The following is a 24208-nucleotide window of genomic DNA, read 5'->3' as shown; positions in this document are numbered from 1 at the left end:
CAGCCAGGTCCTGAGAGAGGGTTCTGATTTCTCCCAGACTTGGAGAGGGGAAGGGAGGGTCAGGGAACATGGAGAGGCAGAGGTATGGTAGCTAGTAGATGCCAAGTCTGTGGCCAGTGGGGAGGAGAGCTGTGAGGGCCTCTCTGAGCTTCAGGCGTGCCCAAAAGCCTGTGAGGACTGCGGTCAGCTGTGGCTTCCTGTAGCCCCCGGCAGCAATGGTAAAGGAGGAAGCCACCAGGGCCCAAGGGCCTCCTGGCCTCCTTCCCACCCCCGCCATTGTTTAGCACCACAGAAGCCCGGTTTCTTGTAGGATCGCAGGATTAAGAGAGGGAACACCCTAATATTTTCAAGGCTAAATTATTTTATCGAAGTATAGTTGACTTACAATGTTGTGTAGATTCAGGTGTACAGAAAAGTGATTCAGTTATATATATATATTTTTTCAGATTATTTTCCATTATAGGTTATTACAGGATATCGAATATTGTTCCCTGTGCTATACAGTAAACCCTTGTTGCTTATCTATTTTTTTTTTTTTTGCGGTATGCGGGCCTCTCACTGGTCAGCCCCACTGCACACCTCAGGCACCATACCCACCTCGTGTTTGGTTGCGCCGTTATATGTCTACAAGTAATGCTCGTTCACCAAATCATCACTACACACGTCTAAAACAGAGCTAAATATAAACTTAATATGTATTATTATGAAACTAAATGTGAAGACCATGGTGGTGCATAGAAAGGAAGCTGAGATGAAAGTGAAGCTGGTGGGGAGCAGGGGGCACTTTTGGGTGGATTTCAGTGGAGCGGGGTTGAAAGTCCAGGGAGGCCTGAATGGTAACACGTGTGTCCCAAGCGTCCGGCTTGCTCCCAGTGTAAGCGCTCACCTAGTGCTGACAGTTTGGAGCATTTCTCCCTGCAGAGTCCCCTCTTGCTCCTTGGCGTTTGATTTCCACAGATCTTCAGAAGTTACACATCAGTGTAGAGTCTTTGTATATATTTGGAACTGAACAATCCGCTGTTGAAGTCGTCAGATCCTGATGTTTACGATGTCTCTGCAGTTGGTTCCCAGGCTCTTGGGGGCGTACATGACTTTTTTATGGGGTGAGGACACTTTTTCCCCAAGGTTCTGGAATTCATGCTGCTCCCGCCTGAGGCTTCCAGAAGCCCCTGCAGTTACCTGAGTGTATGTAGGTGCTGGACAGAAATGCCCCCAGGGGTGAGGGGTTTGGGGCGATGGGTGTGACCAGGAGCTAGGGGACCGGGCGCAGTGTCCCTCTGACACAGACTCCTCTACCTACGTCTCCCCGCACTCACCCTCCTCCCCCTACAGTCTGCTTGCCCTGTAATTAACACAGACACTGCTGCCTCTATTTTCTTACAGGTAGCCTTAATCATTCACCGAGTATGTATTCAGGCACACACCAAAGTGCTCAGAGGTGGGAAATGTCGTTCGTGCCTCCAGGCTAGATTTTATTAAGTGCTTTCTGTGTTCTGGGCACTGCTTTAAGCATCTCTCCTGGGTGGTTCTGTTTAACCCTCAAAACTACCTAATGAAGCAGGCACTCTTATTATCTCCTTTTAACAGATGAGAAAAATGAGACCCTGAAACACCAAAGAAATTGATGCAAGCTAGCAAGTGTTGGAGCCAGAATTCGAAACCCAGCTGAGCCCACCAGTACGATCCCACACGTGCTACCGGCCAAGCAGGTAGAAAGAGGAAGCTAATTATAACAAAACCCCCAGAGCAAGGGTGCGAGCTGATACCCACTGAGAAATTTGGGGTGTTTGGGCATGAGTGAGGTCAGAAGGCAGCAGCCTCTTTGGAGTGACGGTAACACCAAGCACGAGAGAAGCGCTGGCCCCCTTGGACTCCCAGGCAGTGACCTGATAAGGATGTGGCCCCCTGTGGAGGCCAAGCCAGGCCAGGAACACAGGTGAGCAGTCAGTGAAGAGGAACCATTCTCGGCACTGCCCATTGCAGGTTACTCTGATTGTCTTCTAGTCCAGTCCACCCAAGGGCTCTGGGGCAGCCTCTTCAGGAGAACGTGATATCACCTGAAAGAAAGCGCAGGTTCAGTGAAAGACCTGGTCCGCCAGAAGCTTGAGGGAAACTGAGAGGAGAGCTTCGTCCTGCTTTGTGCCCCAATGATGGAGTGGAAGGCAGGTGGGAGGTCTTTGCTCCAGGTAATAGGAACAGCTGTCAGAGCTAAACAGAGGCGTGGTCTCATCCAGTGTAAGAGGGGGGGTGTCAGGGTGAACCTTATGAAATTGCCATTGAGGTAGGTCAAAAACAGAAGAGTATTGACAATTTCACTTGTTAATTCTAATTCAGCTCAGCCGCCAGCAGAGCATCAGCTGTGGCTGAGAAGAGGGTATATTAACACGGTGGATGGGTAAGTGCAGGGAGCGGGGAGAAGCCAGCGTGGGGGAGGTCAGAGGTCAGATAAGGCCTGAGATATTCAAGAGAGCCCTTGAGCCCAGAGAAAGGAGCTTGCTGTGGCCGAAGCATTTCCCTGCGCGGGAGCTGGAGGACAAGACCAGCGTCCTATGAATATCGTCCGAATCCTGTTCTGAGCTGACCTGACCTAGGAATGAGCATTACGCGACACACAGGTAGAGGTGGCCAAGCTGGCCGTGTCAGCTGAGTGTCACCAGTACCCATGGGCTGGATGACCAGGGGAGGCTTCTTGGAGGAGGTGCACCTTGAGCTAATTTTTTTCAAGGACGGGTGGGAATTAAAACAGTTGCAGAGAAAAGAAGAAGGTGAGAGCTGGAGAAATCTATTATACAATTCTACAGGTATTTTAAAACAGAGAAAGTCACAAAACGGTATGGATACAATGATTTTTTTTGTTAAAAACAAAAAAAATATACTCATACGTATGAGTATATACTCATACGTATGAGTATATACATCTGCATGCAGACACATATCTATTCATAGAATGATATATGGAAGTATATTTATTAAAATGTTAACTATGTTGTTATTACTGGGCATTACTTCTTTGTGCTTATCTGTATTTTCTAATTGTTCTTCAGTAAGCAGGTATTGCTTGTAAAACATGTTTTAAAGGGTAAAGAATATAGGCTGCCTGAAGTCCTGTCAGTGTATAGACGCTCCGTGAGAGGAAGCTGCTAGCTGAATGTGAGTTAGAATTCTTCCCAGGTGTTACTGAGGTAGTGAATGCCACAGGATTCCCACAGCTCCTAGGATACCTAACAGAATGGTTTACGAGCGCACACTCCGTGGGTTTAATTCGATCTCCACAACTTGCTAGTTAGTAAAATGGAATAATGATAGTACCTACTTCTGAGGCCCTTTTGGAGCACTCGGAGAATGTTACTATTGGCTTCTCTGCCTCTGTCACGCTCCCTCTTTTATACACACACACTCTGACTTGAACACTGCTCTCAACCATCCACATGAAGATAGTGTAGACGGACCAGGGCTTCTCAGACTTTAATGTGCACATAAACAACCTGGGAACCTTGTTAAAATGCAGGTTCTACCTCAGGAGGGCTGAGCTGGAGCCTGAGACTCTAACAAGCTCCAGGTGATGTCCCGCTGCTGATCCGTGGACCACACTTTGCGAAGTGAAGGTGAGAATGAGTTCATGTCCTTTGAGGACGTCCTGGAACAAAATGTACTTCAGCGTATTCAGGTGTTACCTGTCACATGGATTCCCATCTCTCTTGGGCAAGTATTATGTCACCCTGTTCCTCAGGAAACAGAAACACCTACTTCTATGTGTAAGACTCTGTGCTGGATTCTGGGACATCAAGGTCTCTGTTGTAAGGCAGGGCCCCTGCCTTAAGGAGCTTATATTCAACACCTAAACATAAAAATCTAGGCAGCCAATGAAAGAACCTATTCTGGGTGCCAAAGGAGGGCTACAGACAGTGAATGAGAGTGAGACTCCAGGGTCTATTCTAAATTCTGTAGAGAACTTAAGTCCAAATACTTCCTTTGAAATGTTGAGGAGTAGCAAATGCTCCAGATGCAGGGCTTCATTAATAAGTCTTAACTTCTTTTAAAGGAGATGTTGGGGGTAGGAGTTTATTAATTAATTAATTTATTTTTGCTGTGTTGGGTCTTTGTTTCTGTGCGAGGGCTTTCTCTAGTTGTGGCAAGCAGGGGCCACTCTTCATCGCGGTGCACGGGCCTCTCACTGTCGCAGCCTCTCTTGTTGCGGAGCACAGGCTCCAGATGCGCGGGCTCAGTAGTTGTGGCTCACGGGCCTAGCTGCCCCGCGGCATGTGGGATCCTCCCAGACCAGGACTCGAACCCGTGTCCTCTGCATTAGCAGGCAGATTCGCAACCACTGCGCCACCAGGGAAGCCTTAAGTCTTAACTTTTAATGTGAGAGTCACGTCTCTGTGTATAAATATATGCTCCTGGGACTTCCCTGGTGGCACAGTGGTTAAGAGTCCGCATGCCCATGCAGGGGACATGGGTTCGAGCCCTCGTCCAGGAAGGTCCCACATGTCACGGAGCAACTAAGCCCGTGTGCCACAACTACTGAGCCTGCGCTCTAGAGCCTGTGAGCCACAACTACTGAGCCCACGTGCCACAACTACTGAAGCCCATGCACCTGAAGCCCATTCTCTGCAACAAGAGAAGCCACCGCGATAAGAAGCCCGAGCACCACAATAAAGAGTAGCCCCCGCTCGCCACAACTAGAGAGAGCCCGCGTGCAGCAATGAAGACCCAATGCAGCCAAAAATAAAATATAAATAAATAAATTTATTTAAAAAAACAACAACAAAAAATAAATATATGCTCCTATGGGATTTGTGAAGTTGTGGTGTATTGTTATTGTAGCAGCCAGCCTTCCTCATTCCTCATTAGTGGGGTAAACAGGCGTGGAGATACGGAAGTCATCTGGAACATAAATACACAGGCTGGCAGCCACACCGCTCCATTGTATCCATTGTTTAAGGAACACGTTTGTCTCATTCAGCTGCATCTTGTGGGGCTTTCAGCTTCTGCTTTATTCCATTTGAAAATTTTTTGCTATCGAAACAGTGACGTCAAATTGGTGTAGGTGGGGCTTAGGGCCATGAATAAGCACAAAATAGTTCAATACAGGGGAAACGAGTTATTATTAAGTCTAGGAGTTGTCCGTTTGTGCAGGTCACCCCTCCCAAGCCCTGTGTTTTGGGCAGAGCAGTCTGCCAGGCTTGAGGGGGGGCACTGGCTTACCTTGGAGAAAGTGTCATTTTATTTTATTTTTATTATTATTATTTTTTGTGGTACGCGGTCCTCTCACTGTTGTGGCCTCTCCCGTTGCAGAGCACAGGCTCCGGACACGCAGGATCAGCGGCCACGGCCCACGGGCCCAGCCGCTCCGCGGCATGTGGGATCCTCCCAGACCGGGGCACGAACCCGTGTCCCCTGCATCGGCAAGGGGACTCTCAACCACTGTGCCACCAGGGAAGCCCCTATTTTTTATTATGTTTTAATTTTAGTATAGTTAATTTACGGTGTTATGTTAGTTTCTGGTGTACAGCAAAGTGGTTCAGTTATACGTATATACATATTCTTTTTCATGTTCTTTTCCACTATAGGTTGTTACAAGATATTGAATATAATTCCCTGTGCTATATGGTAGGACCTTGTTGTTTATCTATTTTTTATATTAGTTTGTATCTGCTAGTCCCAAACTCCTAATTCATACCTCCACCCTTTCCCCTCTGGTAGCCCTAAGTTTGTTTTCTATGTCTGTCTGTTTCTGTTTTGTAAATAAGTTCATTAGTATTATTTTTTGGATTCCACATGTAAGTGATATCATATGGTATTTGTCTTTCTCTGTCTGACTTACTTCACTTAGTATGATCATCTCTAGGTCTGAGAAAGTGTCCATTTTGAATAGCACAATGTCTTAGAATACAGCAGCCCTGCTGAAACAGGACGTGGTCTGCCCGCAGAAGCAGTGGGGAAGAAGAGAGAGGGGACCTAATGGGGCACATTGACAATGTGATCAAATGTTAGAATATTTTCTTGAGTGGTTATTTCCCTAGGAAGCAAGAGCTCTTTTTGGAGATCAGGAATTTCTATCAGGTGGTGACACTTTGGAATGGAAACTCCTGGAAAACAGGGCTCCCTGGGGAAGCTTGGAGTTGAGCAGAACTGAAGCTGGTAGGAACTGCCATGGGAAGCCATGGGGCCCAGAGATACCCTCCAGACCTGGCCCACGGGGAGGAGGGGGGATGTAAACAAGATTGCCCAGCAATATCAGCTCTTTTTTATCAGGTGCTAATTATGTTCCAGGCATTATATCCTTTGATTCTCCCAATAAACCTTATGACCTGGATAGTAATATTGCTTCCATTCCCAAAGATGTGGAAATTGAGACTTAGCAGGGCCAAGAACTTGCCAAAGGTCATAAGAGAATAATGGAGAGAGATGAGCCTGTTCTGACTCCAGAACTGGCTTTACTAAACACCATTCTATGTCCTTAAAGAAAAAGACTGAGCCACAACCTTAGAGGTTGAATGTAATCTGCCAGAAGTGTTTGCTTTCACTAGACCCATGAAACTTACACCATGGTCGGGACAGAGCACCCATCAAATCAGGGCCCAGGGAGACCTAGAGGGTCACCAGCCTCTATCTGCCAATTTTCACCTGGTGAAGGCAGTGAAATTGTAGCCCCGGAGCTGTGCCCGGACACCACTGCACCATTCACAGGGTTCCTACCAGGGCTCCAGGCCCATGCTGAGCCTCAGGGCAACATTAAGGGGCCCAGACTACCCCCTGGACAGATAAAGGGGACAGAGGTGGGATAGTTTCGGGGGCGTACTCAGAGTCACTCAGCCTGTAAGGGGCCAAGCCTTTGGCTACAGAAGTCGACGCTTGACCGCTGTGCTCTGCTGTGTGCAGGCCAGAGGCCTGGCGACTGCAGATGAGCATGAGAGCCACCCGAGGACCAGGACCGCGATCCGGACAGTGTTGGAGGCCCCTTTGACTATTGCCTTTGAAAAGGCTGAGGGCAGACTGAGGCCAGAAGAACCCTCAGCCAGATTTGCAACTGTTTCACCACACATGTTCCAAACAACCTCATCAAAAAATGGGCAGAAGACCTAAAAAGACATTTCTCCAAAGAAGACACACAGATGGCCAACAGGCACATGAAAAGATGCTCAACACTGCTAATTATTAGAGATGCAAATCAAAACTACAATGAGGTATCACCTCATACCAGTCAGAATGGCCATCATCCAAAGGTCTACAAATAATAAATGCTGGAGAGAGTGTGGAGAAAGGGGAACCGTCCTACACTGTTGGTGGGAATGTAAACTGGTGCAGCCATTATGGAGGATAGTTTCGAGGTTCCTCAAAAAACTAAAAATAGTTACCATATGATTCAGCAACCCCACTTCTGGGCACATATCCGGAAAAGACAAAACTCTAATTTGAAAAGATACATGCACCCCAATGTTCATTGCAGCACTATTTACAGTAGCCAAGACATGGAAGCAACCTGTGTCCATCGACAGGAGAATGATAAATAAGATGTGGTACATATATATAATGGAATATTAGCCATAAAAAAGAATGAAATACTGCCTTTTGCAGCAACATGGATGGACCTAGAGATTATCATATTAAGTGAAGCAAGTCAGACAGAGAAAGACAAATATGATATCACTTATATGTGGATTCTAAAAATATGATACAAATGAACTTATTGACAAAACAGAAACAGACTCACAGACATAGAAAACAAATGTATGGTTACCAAGGGGGAAAGTTGGTGGTGCGGGAGGGATAAATTAGGAGATTGAGATTAACAGATACGTACTACTTTATATAAAATAGATATGGCGGCTTCCCTGGTGGCGCAGTGGTTGAGAGTCTGCCTGCCGATGCAGGAGACACGGGTTCGTGCCCCGGTCCGGGAAGATCCCACATGCCGCGGAGCGGCTGGGCCCGTGAGCCATGGCCGCTGAGCCTGCGCGTCCAGAGCCTGTGCTCCGCAGCGGGAGAGGCCACAACAGTGAGAGGCCCGTGTACCGCAAAAAAAAAAAAAAAAAAGATAAAAGACAAGGTCCTACTATGTAGCATAGGAGACTATATTCAATATCTTATAATAGCCTATAATGGAAAAGAATCTGAAAAAGAATATATATACATAAAACTGAAAAAAAACCTGAACCACTTTGCTGTACACCAGAAACTAACACCTAACACAACACCATAAATCAACTATACTTCAGTAAAATAAATGAATAACCACACATGTTCCATTCTTCTCCAGGACCATCATTTCCCTCTCAGCACCCAGAGCCTTCATTCTGACCTGTGGCCTCCCAGCGGGGTTTGCCGCTGCACCATTCACCTGTGCACGTGTTGCACAAGTATCACTGAGTGATTCCCTTGTTCCAAACACTGAGCCTTTGGTGGGGGGCTTGGCAGTGCCCTTTGACCTGGAGTCCAGTTTGAGGGTGAAGTTTGGTGAGGATGAGGCTACATCATAAATGCTGATTTCTCCCTTAAGCTCTATCCTCTAAGTCTGCCCATAGGAATTGAAAACTCAGAGAAGAAGACAAAAAAAAAAAAAAAAAAAAATTCCCAGCAGAAACCGTAAATGGAAAACCGACCATCCAGTTCTAATGGCATCTGGATCTGACAGAGAAAGGGGCTCGGACTCCATAGACTAGGGCAGGGTCTTTACACGGTGTGCAGCCCGGTAAGGATGGTGGGTATGGAAACAGTGCTTTGCAAACTCTGAAGTGACACTTGAGTGTGGGTTGCTGTTTTAATGAAATAAAATACATGTCTTTCTTAGAAAATAAAATATCCAAGAAATGCAGCTCAGGAACTGGGGCAAATTAAAAGTGAAATTTGCAATCATATAAGCCATTCAGGGACTGCAAATCATACAGTGCCTTAATTTTTCACCCTAGTCACAAGTTGCTGGTTTGAGGCCCAATTTCTAGATTCCCTTTTGAGTTCTCCCTTTCCAGAAGGCATACTCGTCTCCCTACTGTCCTCTGCCACCTCTCTTCTTCTCCACCACCATCCAGGGCTGTGACATATGTCTGTGCAGTTTGTCCCCAGCGCAGCTGCAGCAGGGGCCATTCACAGCGAAGTCTATGAGTCAGACCATTGGTTCTTTTTTTTTTATAACATTTTTATTGGAGTATAATTGTTTTACAATGGTGTGTTAGTTTCTGCTTTATAACAAAGTGAATCAGCTATACATATATACCCATATCTCTTCCCTCTTGCGTCTCCCACCCTCCCACCCTTCTAGCTGGTCACAAAGCACCGAGCTGATCTCCCTGTGCTATGCGGCTTCTTCCCACTAGCTATCTATTTTACGTTTGGTAGTGTATATATGTCCATGCCACTCTCTCACTTTGTCCCAGCTTACCCTTCCCCCTCCCCATATCCTCAAGTCCATTCTCTAGTATGTCTGTGTCTTTATTCCCGTCTTGCGCTAGGTTCTTCATGATCTTTTTTTTTGGATTCCATATATATGTGTTAGCATACGGTATTTGTTTTTCTCTTTCTGACTTACTTCACTCTGTATGACAGACTCTAGGTCCATCCATCTCATCATAAATAACTCAATTGCATTTCTTTTTATGGCTGAGTAATATTCCATTGTATATATGTGTCACATCTTTATCCATTCATCTGTTGATGGACACTTAGGTTGCTTCCATGTCCTGGTTATTGTAAATAGAGCTGCAGTGAACATTGTGGTACATGGTTCTTTATGAATTATGGTTTTCTCAGGGTATATGCCCAGTAGTGGGATTGCTGGGTCGTATGGTAGTTCTATTTTTAGTTTTTTAAGGAACCTCCATACTGTTCTCCATAGTGGCTGTATCAATTTACATTCCCACCAACAGTGCAAGAGGGTTCCCTTTTCTCCACACCCTCTCCAGCATTTGTTGTTTGCAGATTTTTTGATGATGTCCATTCTGACTGGTGTGAGGTGATACCTCATTGTAGTTTTGATTTGCATTTCTCTAATGATTAGTGATGTTGAACATCCTTTCATGTGTTTGTTGGCAGTCTGTATATCTTCTTTGGAGAAATGTCTGTTTAGGTCTTCTGCCCATTTTTGGATTGGGTTTTTTGATATTGAGCTGCATGAGCTGCTTGTAAATTTTAGAGATTAATCCTTTGTCAGTTGCTTCATTTGCAAATATTTTCTCCCATTCTGAGGGTAGACCACTGATTCTTAAACCCGGCTGCACACTGGAATCGCTTGGGGGACTTTAAACATTATTGATGTCTTGGTCACTCCTCCAGAGAGTCTGATTTAATTGGTTTGAAGTACAGTCTGGGCACTGAGATTTTTTAAGCTTCTCAGGTAATTCTAATATGCAACCATGTTTGAGAACCACTGAATTAGACTATGCTGAGAATGGCATCCCCTGGGGATGTGGGGTATACAACCTGCTAGCCCTTCAGCTTGGCCCTGCTCGCCCCCATATGTGATCTTCAATGACCTGAACTCGCTAGTGGGAGAGATCACAGACTAAATACACACTTTTTTGAGTCTTGTTTTCCCTAGGGCTGGGATTGAGGTTAAGGAGAGCGTAGGTACTGATTTCTGAGTCTTTGAAGGCTCTCTTAACACTTCCTGCATCCTTCTGAGGGATGAGGGAGAGGCAGGGGTCTAATCCCACTGAAAACTGGGAATTTTTCAAGCCTGGTTTTGGAGGCTACCCAACTCCGGTGCTCTGCCCAGGGTGAGCATGCTGTTTTGATCGCCTGGCTGAGAGAGTGATTTAGGCCCTCGGAAGAATCTGGCTTATTTCCCCTGGTACCTAGGTCATTCCGTGATTATAAATCAGCCACTGTTAGCAGCTGCATTTCCCTCTCCCAGGCCGCAAGGGAACTGTGCAGTTTTTACTGAATTAGCAACTTAATTGCAATAAATATAGCTCTAATGCCCCAAAGAAGTTATGGCAGCTCCCAAAGGTGTCTGGCTTCCCACACTCCCCCTACCCCAACCTCCTCTCCAAACTCAGGGAGCGAGTTAAACTCTGAGCAATTTGAACTTACTAAATCACAGCTTCTGGAATGAACTCACTTTGTTTTGCATACGTCAATATCATCAGCTTCTGCCATCTGAATTTAATGTCACCGTTTCCTATAACAACTAACATCCTTCAAATGGGGCAAAGAGGCTGACCAAAAATCCCACAAAAACCCAGAGAAGTGAGACAGATATGTGATACAAGCAAATCTGTTGACTCACGGTTCGGTCAAAAGCTCGCCTGTTTTACAACGTAGATGCTCTGTAACACACTGATGCTCCCCCCACCACGAGTGCATCTGTCATTCTAAAATTACAAGTTGAACTTCGTTGGCTGAAACCTTGCATCTGGCATGTGTATTTATACTTGGCATTTCAGAGTTAATATTTTTGGTTCAGCAGAGGGATTTAAAACAAACATTTTCTGAAAAGTTCCAAATTCTTGAGCAGTTATTTGAATCTGACTAAAGTGAATGAGAGAGAGAGAGGGAGAGAGAGAGAGAGAGAGAGAGAGAGAGAGAGAGAAAACCAAGTATGAAAGAGGCTGCTAGTGGCTTACCCAATATCTGTTCTACTCTTTTTTATATAGTCTACAGTACATCCTCCAATTTCATCCTTTCTTCCAATGGTGTCCTTTTTTTTTCCTACTCTTTTCCTTTTGTAATTTAACAACAGTAATTTTTAAAAATTTACATTTCCCAGATGTCTTTGCAGCTTGGTATGGTCACAGGATCAAATTCTGGTCAAAGATGTAGAAGTGGAAGTATGATATGGAACTTCCAGAAAGGATTTCTTGAAAGGAATCAAAACAGGTGAGAGGTGTGTCCTTTCTTTTCTTTTCTTTTTCTCCTACCTTCTAGAATGTAGACATAATGCTGGAGCTTCAGTAGCCATCATGGACCATGAGATGACTTGGAGGAGGAAAGCCAGGTGCTAAATGAGGGTGGCGGAAAAAGAGGCCACTGATGACAGACAGATCAGCCTTGTATTGATACTATCTACCTCCGGATTTTTTATATGTGAGAGAGAAATAAACTTATCTTGTTTAAGTTAAAGTTATCTGGGGTTTTAATTTATACAAAAACAAATCTAATCCTACATGATAGATGAGGATAGGGTACAGTTAATAGAAAAGTCATTTCTTATACTATGTCAGCACACTTTGGCCCATGTTAGTCCATCTGCTAGAGTGAGCAGCATGACTTGAGGACATGGACATAACTATGTCTTGTGCTCAGCAAGGTTAAGCCACATGCCTCAAGTCACCCAGCTAATAAGCGACAGAGGCAGTATTCTAACTCAGCCTATGCGTTTACTTAAAACTGCTGTCCCTGTCAGTGCAGCATGAGTCAATAACTACAGCTCTGTAGAATGTGCAGTTTTTAATCAACAATATTATTATGTTTAGTCCTTAGCAGGCTGTGCAGTGGTCAGATCTGGCCTGAATCCATTCCACACCCAAGGATCTTGGGAGAGATTTGCTTACCCCAAAGATGCTCCCCTTCTGGAATCTACTGGACTTTGCAAGTGAGGCTTCTGTGTGTCTCTCCTTTATCCAGCCCCCACCTGTGAGGCTCCACATAAATGGTAATAGATTCTGTATAACAGGAGAGAAGAGACTGTTGAGAGTCCATAGAAAGTTGCCTTTGCTTAGAGGATTTAAGTTACAGGTGGTTCCATGGACAAGGTTTGATGGCCTCCTACAACTAGACTTTCAAATCCAGGCAGTTACTTACAATATTGACAATGTAGCGTGAGAGAGCCCTCAACAACTGACGTGGCTAATCGGGGATGTGAGATGTGTTAACCCATCAAAATTAAGGAGAGGGAAGTCTTTTGGTTTATTTGGGCCATTCTGGTTCAGTGAGTGTAGTGACAATGAAATTTATTCAAGAGAACTTTAAGTCACGCCCTGGAAATACCAATTAAGTGACAAGCCGTCTGCTTTTCTCTCCATACCCAGAATAGTCTGTTATCCTAGTGTAGGGCCTGCAGCAGAGCTGTGAGGGCAGTGCTAGGTCCTGGAGTGAGGCGATTTCCTCCACGGACCACAAGGGCTCTGAGTGCACGTGTACTCAGTGCCTGCTTCACTGCCTGCCAATGAGATGGGCTTCCTAAATGTTTGTCGCTCAAAGAGTTGAATGAACTTCTTTTTTATTTTATTTTATTTTATTTTATTTTTTGAACTTCTTTTTTTTTTAACACCTTTATTGGAGTATCATTGCTTTACAATGTGAATGAATTTCTGAGTGCCTATAATACTAACACTGAATAATCCTTTTTCAACATCACACCTTAAGACAGTGGTTGACATGGGAATAAAACCCAATCTTAGAAATACCTATGAAATAATTATATAATCCACATAAAATAGGTCCTTTGTAGCTGGTCTTAGCACATTGCCACACTTAAAAGGAGCAGAATTAGGTTCCACTATGTGGAACAGACAAACCAAAATACTGATTTAAACAAGATTTCAAAGTTTATTTCCCTCTCTCAAAAAGTTCTCTTAAAAGAACTCTGACGTAGATAGTCAGGCAGCAGCATAGTCATTGGGGACCCAGCTGTCTTCTGTCTTTCTGTTCTATCTTTGTAACAAGTGGTCTCCATCCTCAAGGTCACCTCATGGTTCAAGGTAGCTGCTGAAGCTTCTGTGATCACATATAAGTCGTAGTCTTCAAGGAAGAAAAACAGAATGAGGAAAAAGAGAAAGTCAAAAAAAGGAATTCCCCCAGCTGTTTTCTAAGCAGTCTTTGAGGAAGCCCCTTCCAAAAACGTCTCCTTACATCCAGTTAGCCAGAACTTAGTCATATGGCCAAACTTAGCTGCAAAGGAGGCTGGGAAGTGTAGTCTTTTGCTGGGCACGTTGCCACCTCTCCCTCTCCCCCCAGTAATATACGCCAGCAGTTCTCAACATTTTTGGTCTTGAAAACCCTTTATACCTGTAAAATTTACTGAGGAACCCAAAGAACTTTTGTTTATGGACTATCTATTAGTATTTACCATTTATTATATTAGAAATTAAAGCCAAAAAAGCATAAAATATTTGTTTATTCATTTAAAAATTATAATGCACATATCAAATCATCACATCGTACACTTTAAATGTCTTACAATTTTTTGTCAGTTATACCTCAATAAAGCTGGAAAAAAATTAAAACAGCTCCAGGACCTTCGAAAATATTAAAACATGAAAATTACAATTATAAACTCTTTCTGTATTAAATAGCATATTTTTCCAAAGGAAAAAAGAAAATGAGAAGTGATATTGTTTTCCATTTCTGCAAATTTGTTTATTATCTTACTTAACAGAAGACAGCCAGACTCTCATATCTCATATCTGCTTCTGCTTTGAATCTGTTGCCATGTGTTGTTTTGGTTGAACTGTATGAAGAGAATCTGGTCTCACACAGATGTGTAGTTGGAAAATACAGAAGTATTTTAAAAAGCTTTTCAGGTAATTGTGGATATTCCTCTTGGATACCAGACCAAAACCCAGGTGGTAAGTTCTGAAAGGCTAGTTGCAATGTGGAATCTGAAATTGTATCAATGAACATTTTGTACTCTGTTACATTAAAATCCATTGGTCTATCTTGTACACTGAGTTCATTTTTCCCACACATGATTTTGTAATATCATGTAGTGGTCATGTGGAAAATATTCGTTCACTGAGTTATACTGACCTTTCAAATGCTGACACATTTCATTATATAAATTTTTAGAAATTACATTTTAAAATATCAATACCGATCTCAAAAGAAAAGTCCAATTTTGGAGAAGTTGTCAAGCTCACGATGACAAACAGAAGTTTTCAAAAATTCTAATTTTCACTTGAAAGGTTGAATGTGATCATTGGCAACAAATACTGTCAGTTATTTCCCTTGAAGTGACAGGCTCACTTTGTTCAGTTTTGAGAACGTCTGCCAAATGCACGAGTGAATAACTATGGTGCCTCCTGCCACAGGCCTTCGAAGACCACGGGGTAGGCTGGGAAGTCGGTTGGGATGTCACTTGAGCACAGGGACCAGAAAGGTGACCCCCAAGGATGAGCCCCCCCGCCATGGCCTCCAAGGGGCTCTAATGAGGCACAGACACACTCTAGCCTAAACCTGTCCTCTTTGAGCTTTGTAGACAGCACACAAAGCGATCTATTTGCCTTCTGAAAAATTCCAAGCATGCTTGTGTGGCTCCTGTTCAGGCTGTTGAGGGATCAGGGCGTCCTTCCTGGATGAGGTGGGATCAGACCAGCCCCACAGGCCCCGGAGGAGGAGCCCCGGACCAATTCCAGGACAGAAAGGAGCAGGGGGGGCTGCTGTAGCCACGATTCCCTCTCACACCCACTTGGGGTGGGGAGGGAGGGGAAGCATGCAAAGTTAATCCCTGGAGCCCCTTCTGATGAGGAATCCGTTCACTTAGATTGCTCTGTTTCACCTCTGAAGGTACAGTGGTGGTGCTCTTTGGTAAGTGAATGACTGTCTGCTGTGAACAGTTTTTCAAGTGTGAAGGAGGAATCTGGATTGAGACAAATCATCCAAGGAAGAACCATGTGGAATCAGATTCATGACTCTGTGCGCTGCCGTTACACTGACGTTGGTCGGTGTTTTACCCCATGGGCAGAGGACTTAAGCAACAACATATATGTGTGAAAATTCTTTCACGTACACAGTGAAAGCTCTGTTCTCTCCCCCAGAGACTTTGTGTGTGTATATAGAAGTGTTACTCATATTACATTGCCTTGTGTCCACATAGATGTATGCATACATACCACATTTGTTTCTGTGTCTTGTGTGTGTTTACCTGTTACATGTATAAGCAGCAGTGACAATGAAAATCATTTATCCTTGGACTCAAGAAGATGAGGTTAACATTAAAAGCACATGGAGAGAGATCATTTCCTTTTCTTCCTGTATTCTAAAAATAATTTTATGAACAGGCAATATTATGAACATGATAAAAAAATTTATTAATTAGCATGAATTAAAGTGAAAAATAAGTCTCCCATCCTCTGCCCCAGACATGATTATTACCAGTTTTTAAGTCTTCTTCAAGAGATATTCTATATATTTAAAAAAGAGTATGCACGCACATACCCCTTTTTAAAAAAAAAAAAATGTGTTCTTTTAAACTCATGGAAGGTTAAAACAGGAAAATCACATAGCTTCATTTCCAGCCCCTTGTGTGTAAGCACAGACTCCAGCACACATATTTGTGTCTATGATTTACACATGTGTAGGTTTTGTGCTGGAGGAAAAATTCTTTGTTATAAGAAAACTTCTGGAACCTAGAAAACTGACTTCCTTCCCAGTTCATCTGGTTATTAATCTTCCTAAAAGCGCAAGACAAATAAAATCCCCATATCTGAGACCTTTGTGGTATCCCAGAGGCAGGTGAGAATCATTCCCATGGAATTGTCTTCACTTTCTGATTTGTCATCAGTTCTTAGGAGCAATCCAGTAAGGGTTTATTTAGTACGGCTCTCTGTTGATTTTATAACCAACTGCTGACTGCTTGGGACATAAAACTCTTGATGATTTACAAGTAGTGAGTGGGAAAGAAATCCATAAATCACATTCAATAATAAGAAGGTGTAGGTGAACACACACACACACACACACACACACACACACACACACACGCCCCTACACACACACCTTCAAAGGAAGAGTTGTAGGCATGACCAGAAAATATATTCGTTTTTAATTTGAAAATTGAGAACTCATTGGTAAGAGGCCCACAGTCAATAACCTCAGAGAGTTTAATAGTACCAGGTGGTATTTTAATGCAGAGCAAGAGGTTTTATTTCTTAGAGAGAAGACGCTGGTTCCCACTTTTGAAATGTTCAAAGGAGTTTTTTATGGTCTCTGGAGTAAAAAACTTTTTTTTTTTTTTCCTAAAAACTTTCATCAACCAAGCCAGGAATACTGATGGTTATCAGTTTTCTGATATTATTGAAACTATTATGCAACAAATATTTCTCAAACACTCAAAGATTTTTTTTTTTTTTTTTTTTTTTTGCGGTATGCGGGCCTCTCACTGTTGCGGCCTCTCCCGTGGTGGAGCACAGGCTCCGGACGCGCAGGCTCAGCGGCCATGGCTCACGGGCCCAGCCGCTCCGCGGCATGTGGGATCTTCCCCGACCAGGGCACGAACCCGTGTCCCCTGCATCGGCAGGCGGACTCTCAACCACTGCGCCACCAGGGAAGCCCCAAAGATTTTTTTTATGTAATTTTTTTTTCTAGGACTGTGCTTAGAAAAATCTCTAATAATATGCTAAAAGTAGAAAAAAATAAGTTTCTAATTCCAGGAGAGTCCTAGAGTTTCAGGGAACTGCCAGGGAAATATAAAGCAAAAAACCTTGAAAAACATTTTTTTGGGGAAAGTGAAATTTAATAAATATGATTCTGCTACCGTGAATAGTTTGCGAACTCTCTGCCTCCAAAATATAGTATAATATAGACAGAAATTAAGGATCCATTTATCCAAAAGCCAATCTCATTTGGATCCTGATTCAAACAAAACAAAGAGGTAAAAAATTAAACAGAATAGAGAAAACTGAAGACATTGAATAATGACGAAATATTTGAAGACATTAAGGAGTTATTATAAATTTGGGGAGTGTAATAACGGTGTTGTATTTTTTGGAGTTTTTATCTTTTAAAGATACACAATGAAATGTTTTAGGATGAAATGACTTGAGGGTTTGGATTTGCTTTTTAAAAATCCAGGTGGGGGATTGTGGGTGGGAGGATAAAAGAAGTAAGATTGGCCATGAGTTGAGGGTGGGTAATGGCTACCTAGGGTTTCATATACTATTCTCTCTAATCTTGTACTTGTTTGAAATTTTACATAATGAGAAAAAAAAAAAAGAGCTAAGTTGAACTAGAGTGGTTGTTAGCTATTTGAAAAGTTCTTCGTTTATTCATTTCACATTTGTTATGCACCAGGAACCAAGCATCCGTAGAGGGCTTTGCGTGAGGCCGTTGGTGACTGTCAAGGGGTGTAAGCGGCAGTCTGCAGACATTGCCTGCTTGTGACAGGCGGGGACACTACTGAGAGCTAGGCTGCCCGCCCCCTTCTCTCGGTTGGTAAGAAGGTGTCTATCCCACGACCACTGTGAGGCACTTCCGTTTTGGGGGAGGAACACCAGCCCCCTGGGGGTGTGGACCTTCAGCTCAGCCCCACAGCACTGACCCGATAGTAAACAAGGCCAACGACGAACCCCAGAGGGCCGAAGCTGAAAACAGCCACCCAAGGCCAGCTCATCACAAACAAGTGTTTTGTTTTCACGCTGTACACCCCACCCCCCCAAAAAGTGGGGGGGGCCCTTAAAGGGCTGTTTTGGAGCAGAGCCACTTGCTGCACTTGAAACTTAGACCCGTGCCTGGTTCAGTGGAGCGAAAGGGAAACTGGTTGCCATCCCTGCGGGATACCTACCTCCCAGGGCCCTGCAGAGGGCGTGGCCAGACCCACACTGCAGGAGAGATCAGCCCGAGAGGAGCAAGACGGCTAAGAGCTTTGTGAAAGTTTCTTCCCTTTGGTGCCTGGGCCTCATTACCCAGGCTTGGAGGGTCTGTTCCTGTCCTATCAAGGTTGGCAGCGGTCATCAGTGCCTCCAGACCAGAGGCCCAACCCAAACCGGCTCCCGAGAGATGTGAACATTTAGTTTTTACGACACCCGTCCCCTTTGATTAACAAGACCTTTTTGGCTTTGTTCTGAATGATGTGTAGATTGCCAGCGCATGCCCAGCCACGGCACCCCGGTGAAGACTGAGGGTAGAGGAGAGGGATGTCTCCTGGTGCTCCGGTCACTGACATCTGGACTTTCCCGGCAAGGTCAGTATCACACCCTGTGTGCCTCTGGGTCTTGCCCTAACCAGGAAGTGTTCAGAATCAGATCACAGCTCCCTCGTCATTCAAACTCTTCAATGACTTCCCAATTGCTCTGCAGACACATACTAAGATGTTTAACAAGGCCGACAGTGGCCCATGGGTTCTGGCCTGGACACTGGACCTTTGAGCATGTGCCTAAAGCCAGGGCCATGTTCCACACCCCGAATCTCAGGGTGGATGGCATAGCTGGGACCAGACAGACCCCAATTCACTCTCCCCAGATCACAGTCCTCCGTTCAGCCCTGATAAGATACTGAGAGAGAGAATGAGAAAAGGCAAATATCCAGAAAACAAACCTGAAACTCTGCCAGAAGTGTGTCCTCGCTGGTCAAAGAGACCAGCGAAGACCTGGCGTCAGAGTCCAGGGGCCAGTTGGTGGGCTTCCCATTATGTTGGTCCCTGCAACCCCAAAGGAAAACAGAAAGAGAGCATGGTGGGGTTGCTTCGAAGCCAGAGAGCTGGTGGATATAATTTCCCAGGTGCTGAAAGGCAGCTCTGTTTTTTTTGTTTTTTGGGTTTTTTTTGCGGTACGCGGGCCTCTCACTGTTGTGGCCTCTCACTGTTGCGGAGCACAGGCTCTGGATGCGCAGGCTCAGCAGCCATGGCTCACGGGCCCAGCCGCTCCGCGGCATGTGGGATCTTCACGGACCGGGGCACGAACCTGTGTCCCCTGCATCGGCAGGTGGACTCTCAACCACTGCGCCACCAGGGAAGCCCAGCAGCTCTGTTTGAGGGCCGTAGCAGCAGCAAAATAAAAAGGTTTACACAGCTGGCCCCTCCTCCTCCTCTTTGTCTAGCATCAGCTGCTGTTCCTTTAGCTCCTGGCAACGGCCTCAGAGGTCCAGGGAGTCCGATGTCATGGCTGTGCATGTAACGGTGCTCCCGGGGTTATACAGGGCCGTGGTCCCGACTTCACTTTCCCAAGTCAGCTCTGTTGACCCTCCCAACTAGTCCAAATCCCTCTTATGGCTCCAGGACCCCTCTTGGGTGTCAGGGCATAAGTGATCAGTAGCTGTCTCTCTCTCTAGACTAGCCGTAGCTGCTTTTCTGCGGGTTCAGTTTTTCAATGTTATAACCCTACTTGATGGCCCGAGTCCTGACACAGAGGACGTGCTCAATAAATAAGTGCTGAATTCCTATTTTCTGAGCCCCACCTCCCACCTTGAGCTGTCAGCTCTGGTGCACTGTTTCCAGAAGCATAAATTACCTCTGCGTTAGCACTTTGTCTGCCTTGGAACAGGGACAGTTGGTGCTGAATAACTGCAGCCTAGAGCTAAAAAGCCCCCAAGGCCACTTCCCTGCACATCGGACTCCAGGCATCACTGAGACAAAGTAGCTGTCCCACCGTCCCACCTTTCACACGTGGTTGTCCTTTCTTAACATCTCTTTCCCTTTTGAACTACCCTTGATGCTCATTGGTACCCAAATCCAGGAATATAAAGTTATGCGGTGGGTGAGGATGACGAGGGAGAGGGATGAGGGAGGCAGGTGTGTGGGCGTTGCCAGTGGGCATGCCACGGTGGTGCTCAACTACGTCCCTGTCACCTAACGTCCTCCCTGAACTGATGGCCTTCAGCCAGGAGTCCAGTATTTCATGAATATGCTGAGCAAAAAGCTGTTTTCTGCTAACTGAATCATATTTTTCAATCACCTGCTATCACTGAACATGAAAATGAATTCTCATACAAAGAGATTTCGTGCCTAGTGAGAGAGTGGCATGGACATATATATTCATATACACACTACCAAATGTAAAATAGATAGCTAGTGGGAAACAGCCGCATAGCACAGGGAGATCAGCTCGGTGTTTTGTGACCACCTAGAGGGGTGGGGTAGGGAGGGTGGGAGGGAGGCACAAGAGGGAGGAGATATGGGGATATATGTATATGTATAACTGATTCACTTTGTTTTACAGCAGAAACTAACACACCATTGTAAAGCAATTTTACTCCAATAAAGATGTTAAAAAAAGTGAAGTACAATATAGATACAAAAAAAAAAGTAGCAATGACCATTAAAGGAGAGTGTGTTACAGTATTGTAAATCAACTACACCCCAATATAAAATAAAAATTAAATTTAAAAAAAGATTTCATCCCTAAGATATAATACAAATCACAATAATAATATACCAAGCTTATTTTAATCATATCCTTGGAAAACTAGATACTTCTGATAAAGATTAGTAAAAATCACTCCATATACGAACACAGTACCAAAACTCTAAAGGATTGCTAAATCCTGGTCTTCCTTTGGGATGAGCCACGCACCCTTACCTTGAGTGGCCTACCTTTGTAGCCTATGGAAAATACTTTCTTTTAAACTCTGATGGTTTAGTCTGTCTCTTCTAAAGTCTGTGAATCTGTTCTGGTTGTTGTTACACAGCCCAGATTCTGGGAGATTAAGAGCACCTAAGTATTTTTATAAAGAAGGTGAGCTTATCTTGACCATAAAGATTGTTTCCATGACATGATTTTCCAGGTGTTGACACAGCAGCTCTATTCTGTCTAATTTAACAGATCTCATCTATGTGTAGGGAGGTGCTCGTGTTCTGTTGGCCACTGGGTCCAGCACAAATCCCGTGCTGGGGTGGGCACCTCAAGCTTCAGCCTTGCTAGAGAGAACATCGACAGCTGAGAGTCGCTGTGATGTGTCTCTCCGTGGTAACTTAAGGATTTATTGACATCATCGTCCTATTATTTTTTTTAATTAATTTTTATTGGAGTACGGTTGCTTTACAATGTTGCATTAGCCTCCACTGCACAACAAAATGAACCAGCCATACACACACAGATATCCCCTCGCTTTTGGACTTCCCTCCCATTTAGGTCACCACAGTGCATTAGGTAGAGTTCCCTATGCTACACAGTATGTTCCCATCAGTTGTCTATTTTATGAGCCAGCTATCTAATACTGTTCTAACAGAAGACATTATTTTATTCCATTTAATTCATTTATTTTTGCAGCCTTTAAGATGCCAGAGTCCTCAAGGGACGCCAGATGGCAACCAAGTTCTTGTACGTATGAAGATCCCCAGCTGAGAACAGGAACTGGGAAATCTCCACTTGAGCCCGTTTTCTACTCCCTGCTTCCTTCCCCTACCCCCATTCTCACTACTGTGGAAACTCCCAAAGTCACAGCAGTAGTGAGTTTTCCCTTGGCTACTGGAGCTCAAATTAAGACACCAGTGCGTTCCAGTGGGAAAGGGGTGGGTGGTGAATAAACAGGTGAAATTCCTGATCCTGAGCCATATCCAGGGGATTTCTAGCTCGATCGGAAGTGCATATCCCCACCCTAGCCTAATTTTTAACAGTCAGAGAGATTCTACCTCCCATTTCCCCCTTCCCCACCTCGAATGGTATCTGTCAGGCTTCCTGGGCTGCTCTGTTGTCTAACTTCTGAAGGTCACAGCATAGAACACTTCAGTTGTCAGCAAAAAACTAAAACTCTGTGCCCCCAGCCGCATAGTCTCTAGCGAGGGAGGGAGCATATCTCCTCATAGCGGGGAGGAGAGAAACAGGCAGAGTCCTCATCTCCCAGCTGTGTCTCTTCTATCTGCTCAGCATCAGGGCCGGTCCTGAAACGGGAGCAGAAAGCACAAAATGCATTACAGCCCACAGCACCGCTCTCAGAACCAATGCCACCATCCTGGCACCGGGCCACACGGAGATCTGCAGTCTCCCACCACCTTCCTCACAGACCAAACACAGCCATAGACCGTGACTGCCACAGCTGGAAGGGGAGCATCGCCAAGGCACACAGCCTACCTGTCATTTCCACCGTCCACGAAGGAAAGGTAGTCCTGGTCATCAACAAAGGCAGCATTCTCTGGAGGGTAGATGGTGTAGTACTGAGGAGGGCTTGGCATGGTGGCCACCATCCCTCCAGATGGTATGAGGCCACACGGGTTCACCACTGGCTGCAGGTAGGTGGTGTTCATCCCCATGGGCTCTTGAGAGCCATAAGGGGGAGGGATGTACTGCACCACGGTGGCCCCATGGAAGGTGATGGGTTGGTTGATACCAGTGAAAACAAACGATTGTCCTCCTGCCATCTGCTCTGAGTCCGGGAGCCTCTCCTCACTTTCTCTGCACAATTGGCAAGAGAGCATTTTGAACTTGCAGATGGCAATCAGGATGAATGTCACCCCCACTGACAGCAGGATGGGCCCAAGGAGCTGGGTCCATTCAAAGTGGGAGGCTCCTTGGTGTTTGATCCAGCCTATGATGGTGAACGTGATCCCCACCAGTCCCAGGAAGATGCCTGAGAAGAGCAAGGTGGCCCCCGCCTTGTCGTCATCCGACACCTGGATGTCAGCAGTACTGGGTGTGTAAGGAGTGACCGAAAACACGTTGAGAGGGAAATCTTCCATGCGGCCGCGGCCCTGCTCCATCATCCTTACACTGCTTCAAGGGGAAAGAGGTTGTGAGAGCTCCTGAGAGCAGAGCAAAGGCATCCCAGGTTCAGATTAGTTATGGAAGAACTTTGGGCTTCTGTGGTTAACAGAGTAGAACATGCAGAGCCCTGAACTTTGTTTAGAAGAATAAAGGTCTGAGAAATGAAGGCTGAATCTTTCTCATATCTTGTCAACAATTGGAGACCTCTGATTTGCAATTCAATGACAAGCTCTCTCTCTTCCCATTCATTCACTCATTCAGAAAGTTTTTACTGAGCCCATCTTATGTGCCAGGCAGTACTTTTTTTAGATGTGTTAGGCACTGCTCCAAGGCTCTGTTTGCATCCTACCTAAACCAAGATTGTAGAAATAGCAGAGGACCCCCCCCCGCCCCCCGCCCAGGGCCTCTGGTTGTGCAGGGGCCCTTGATGTGTCCACCACATGCTCAGGAATCTAACCCAACTTTCCTGCTGGGTCAGCTCACTAGAAATAGAGACCTGTTTCATGACTGTCTGTTTTCCTTCCCACCCCAGGAATCCCTAGTTGTGATGACACTTAAACTTTCATGGCAGCTCTCACAAAGCTCTGAGGTCCTGCTCTTTCCTGGCCAGCTCCAAGTGCCTTGGCTTTCAGCATTTGGGGAACAATTCCAGCTATGGGAGAGGAAAGACACCCTAGAGGCCGTTCCATGCACCACGTCATTGTCAGAGCATCAGGTATGACCTGGGGTCTCAGGGACACGCACTTCAGACCCTGGCTCGGTAGTGGCAGCACAGTCCCCAGTTTCCATCGTGAAGTAAACAGCTGGATTTTCAAGTCTGCTGTGTTTTGCAACCAAACCCAAGCTGATTTCAAGAAGAAAACTTGCCCTTCAATGACATGATCTGTCATTCATAACTACAACTTCAGAAGAGCCCC

General features: G+C 45.1%; 1 protein-coding gene across 1 annotated transcript; it reads right to left on the bottom strand.

Moving 5' to 3' along the window:
- Window positions 1-22365: 22365 nt before the first annotated feature.
- Window positions 22366-23287, bottom strand: TMEM174 (transmembrane protein 174). Its single transcript, XM_030842731.2, has 2 exons — window positions 22662-23287; window positions 22366-22471 (listed from the first exon to the last, which is right to left on the bottom strand). The coding sequence occupies exons 1-2, from the start codon at window positions 23285-23287 to the stop codon at window positions 22366-22368; spliced, it is 732 nt and encodes a 243-aa protein (XP_030698591.2).
- Window positions 23288-24208: the final 921 nt, after the last annotated feature.

Source organism: Globicephala melas, chromosome 3 (assembly GCF_963455315.2).
Source record: "Globicephala melas chromosome 3, mGloMel1.2, whole genome shotgun sequence".
Taxonomy (NCBI): domain Eukaryota; kingdom Metazoa; phylum Chordata; class Mammalia; order Artiodactyla; family Delphinidae; genus Globicephala; species Globicephala melas.
The sequence above is the reverse complement of the archived record's forward strand: the minus strand, read 5'-3'. Positions and strand labels throughout refer to the sequence as shown.